The sequence below is a fragment of the Antrostomus carolinensis genome, unplaced genomic scaffold (assembly GCF_000700745.2).
Source record: "Antrostomus carolinensis isolate BGI_N321 unplaced genomic scaffold, ASM70074v2 scaffold8716, whole genome shotgun sequence".
In the NCBI taxonomy this organism is placed as follows: Eukaryota; Metazoa; Chordata; class Aves; order Caprimulgiformes; family Caprimulgidae; genus Antrostomus; species Antrostomus carolinensis.
Genome location: NW_010324388.1, coordinates 40,839 through 45,055, shown reverse-complemented (window position 1 = coordinate 45,055; position 4,217 = coordinate 40,839). Strand labels below are relative to the sequence as shown.

The 4,217-nt window shown below is 45.1% G+C and overlaps 1 protein-coding gene across 1 annotated transcript in view; it reads left to right on the top strand.

Annotated features, from left to right (window-relative positions):
* The window catches only part of ACE2 (angiotensin converting enzyme 2), a 24,596-nt gene that overhangs the window by 6,416 nt on the left and 13,963 nt on the right, over window positions 1–4,217 (top strand). Inside the window, exons 5-7 of the mRNA XM_010170936.1 lie at window positions 1,468–1,580; window positions 2,128–2,236; window positions 2,959–3,056. Coding sequence (XP_010169238.1) covers window positions 1,468–1,580; window positions 2,128–2,236; window positions 2,959–3,056 — 320 coding nt within the window. The remainder of the gene's footprint in view (window positions 1–1,467; window positions 1,581–2,127; window positions 2,237–2,958; window positions 3,057–4,217) is intronic.

Genomic DNA, 4,217 nt, shown 5'->3' with positions numbered 1-4,217 from the left:
CTTGGCAACGTCTCCTCTTTTCCATCGGCCTTGACCTTCTTGCACCAAAAGAAGTGGTACATTTATAAACATTATGCCCTAACCTGAATGATTAGATTTGGTAAACCTAGCCCAGCAGATGCAGCCAGGTGCTTAAAAAGGATTTTGCACCAAGGGAAGTGTGCTTCCTGTCAGAGGATCATAGAATCATAACATCGTTTGGTTGGAAAAGACCTTTGAGATCATCAAGTCCAACTGTACCTATCCACTACTAAACCATATCTCTGAGCACCGTATCTACCTATCTACCCATCTTTTAAATACCTCCAGGGATGGTGACTCAACCACCTCCCTAGGCAGCCTGTTCCAGTGCCTGATAACCCTTTTAGTGAAGAAATTTTTCCTGACACCCAATCTGTACCTCCCCTGCTGCAACTTGAGACTATTTCCTCTTGTTCTATCACTAGTTACCTGGGAGAAAAGACTCACACCCACCTCCCTACACCCTCCTTTCAGATAGTTGTAGACAGTGATAAGGTCTCCTCTCAACCTCTTTTTCTCCAGGCTAAACACCCCCAGTTCCGCCAGCCGCTCCTCATAAGACTTGTTCTCCAGCCCCTTCACCAGCTTTGTTACCCTTCTCTGGACACCGTCCAGTGTCTCAATGTCTTCTTGTAATGAGGGGCCCATGACCTCCATACAAATCATAGGGAACTTTCTTTTCAAGGGATAATGGCAGGTGTCTGCTAATTTTCTTTGAAGGTCTTCTAAAATAGTTTCTGAAGTAGCTACAACATCTGTCTCTTGGCAAAACTGCAAATATTTCACCTACTTTCCTATTCTCCTTGTTTCGTGAAAATTTCAAGCTGGAGCTAGACACGAAGAACAAGAAATTATAGTCCAAATAGACAGGAAAAAAATCAAACATTAAGGAATGGTCATGATGACTTTCACCCATAACAATAAGGAAGAGACCTCAGCTATGAGGCATTTCTACTCCAGGTTTGATAGAGCTCACTGGACTAGAAGACTTAGCAGAACTGGGAGCTGAATTTCAGTCCTGGTGTCTACGCTTACCCTGGTGGTTTTGTTGCTGGAGGAGGGTGCTCATATTCCATGTCCACCAGCACATACCTTCTGTGAGAACCCCTTAGCATCCAGCCTGAACCCACGCTGCCCTCCCTCATGCCTGCAGAAGCTCCAATTGGGAGTGACAATTTCCTTTGACCTCCATCTACAGCTGTAATGTCTCTAATTAGCAGATAACCGTGACTGCAATTTCTGCATTTCTTGGAAATCTCCCATACCTGCCTGTCTGTGGATCAGAGCGTCAGGAGAGTGCTTTCCTCCCCGCTAGTCCCTGAGCATCTTACACTTCACCACTTTGCTTTTGGGGAAATGCTGTGGGTCAACACAGATCTGTACTGCTCCAGCAGACCTGAGCAGTGCCATGTGCGGTGTCCTAGTGTGATGTGTCTATGCTTGCAGACTATTCTGACTATGGAGATTACTGGAGAGCAAATTATGAAGCGGACTATCCAGAAGAATACAAATACAACCGTGACCAGCTGGTCAAAGATGTGGAGAAGACATTTGAGCAGGTATAGACAGGAAAAAGCTCTCATCTGGGCCACAGGTTGTGTTTTGCGATGGTGGCCTCACTGTCGATGTTGTGAAGGAAGAGGACAGCTGCTCTGAGCTGGCTTATCTCAGTCTACATGGGGTTAGCAGACCCTGGGGGATGTACAAGACATTTTTGCCTCTGCATCCATTCAAGGACCAGCTTGGTCCCCTCAAGTTGCACTGTGCTAAAGGCTGGGAAAGAGGGAGCTGTGCAGATCCATATCCCTCCTCCAGGTAGGGCCCATGGGAGGAGATATGTTTCCTATGGGGTAGATAAAGCATCCTTGATACTCTGCATCTAAAGCTAGCAATACTCCCTCCCTTGTACCTGAGCAGGACTTCTAAGGCTAGGATCTGTACTCAGCATTTGAGCCCAGAGATGGGGAGCAAAGCTCAGCTGCAGGTTTGGGGTGCACTTACCTGCTGGGAGAATTTAATCAGAGACACCTTTGAGCCTCTCTGCTTAGGAGGGATGAGTTCGGTAAAGAGAAAATAATTTGTTTCCTTCTCCTCCTCTGCTTCCAGATAAAACCTCTGTACCAGCAGCTGCATGCCTACGTGAGGCACCGGCTGGAGCAGGTCTATGGCCCCGAGCTCATCAGCTCCACAGGATGCCTCCCTGCTCACTTGCTGGGTATGTAAATGTGGCCATGTTGTGCAAGCCTGGCTTTGTACACAGGACAGTTGCCTTCGAGGCACATGGGAAGAGAGTAATCTGCCTGTTTAATCAGGGTATTAGCAAACAGGCTACAGATAAGAGAAGGGGAGAGGACAAATGGAGAAGAAGTCCCTGCTAGAGAGGACACAGGTGCTTAGCAGCAGAGGCAGGTTGGGAAGGCAGGTGTCCTCATCCTCGCTGGAGCTGGAGTCACCCAACTCAAAACTCCAGCACTGGGCTGGGATGTTGCCCTCTCTGCTGCAGTGCTAGTTTTTAGAAATGAGAGTTTCAGAGTGACTTTTTTCCCCCATTTTAAATCTTGTCCTAAGCTCCTGCATTTCATTACTTTGCTTTCAAATCATGCCACATCAAGCCGCCAAAACTGAATCATGGCAGCAGCAATCATGTGGGCTAATAATGTGGACGTTCAGTCTTGAATAGATCTTCAGGAATGTGATCAGTCCTGAAACTATATTGAACAAGAACAGTTGATGCTGGGGAAATAAAGGATCTTTGATCTGAGTTTGTCCTATGCATGACTTCCCAAAACTGTTCCACTCCACATCTGGATCAGACCTGTTTGGGCCTATGGGGGTCCCTCTTGATGATACTGCACCATTTATAAAATTGTCTGGCAATTATGAACAATACATAGTCAATTATTTAAAGTATTTCTATGTTTCCCTCTTTTTTTGAAGGTGATATGTGGGGTAGATTTTGGACAAATCTGTATGCCTTGACTGTTCCCTATCCAGCCAAACCAAACATTGATGTAACTTCTGCAATGCTTCAAAAGGTAAGACATGCCTTTATGCAATATGCATTATGTAACAATTCTAGATGGTATAAAAATTGCACAGCACATGTCAACCCTTCTCTAGAAAACCATAGCTGCCCTAAGGCAGTCATGCTGCCAGGAAAGCATTGCCTTCCCTTAGCTGTTATCCTCTCTTCTCCACCCTCTTTGACTGGCTTAATCTTGGCTCCAAATCTATTTTCCTCAGAGACACCTATCCATTAAGAGATATATTTTGTACATATAAATATTTCAGGACTTGTGGAGTTGGCTGGTATCAAATATGACCTTTGCCAGCCATTACCGTAATCAAATAGTTTGTTTATCGCAGGGGGTTTTTGCCAGTCTTGTTTATTTGGATACAGCTGGGAAACTGCAATGCTGCCTGTTATCTTTTGATAACTGCATAGCACCATAAGGTCTGTGTTTGAGATCTGTCGTGCTAACAGCCGTGACAGAACCTTTACCAGGCTGGGAATGTGGGTGAAGATAACTCTCTGTAGTCTTGCCTAAACTTCATTTCTTCTATAAAATAAAAGGTGATGGGTGGAATTTGGTTTTGAAATGTGAAATCTACCCTCCTCTCACAGGGAGTGCTCCATGCAAATGTTATACTGGCAAGAGAAGGAATAGCTAAATTGGATTCATATGCAGTTTGCACAAGCCTGCATTAATCTCATCCCAATTTTACAGTATTGACCCCCTTGTAGACTAAAATTTATGTATACCGAAGCAGCACTGTGAGGAGGGAAGCATTACTGACAGAGCCTTGGGGCAAAGGCTGGACTCATCCTTGTTGGTGGATGTGCCCAGTTTAGGATTCCCATCCAAGTGAGCTGTCTGCCACCTAAATCTCTGTGAAAACTCAGACTTGTGAGTGCGCAGCTCCTGCTACATAAAATAATAAAACGGCTGAATGATATTTGGAAATATTCTGGACATTAATGTGCAGTTACAATCTGATAAGCAACTCCTCTAGATACATTTGCCAGGTGTTATGGTTCTGGCTGACAGCTCATTTCTTGCCCATGTGCTAGAAGTGCAGCTCCACTCCCTCAAACAACTTGTCCCTGACTGAAGTGGCTGAAGGATTGGATCCCAGATCTGACATGCTACTGACAGAAATGCCTTTTTCATTTTCTCCACCTTATCTTCTGTTGA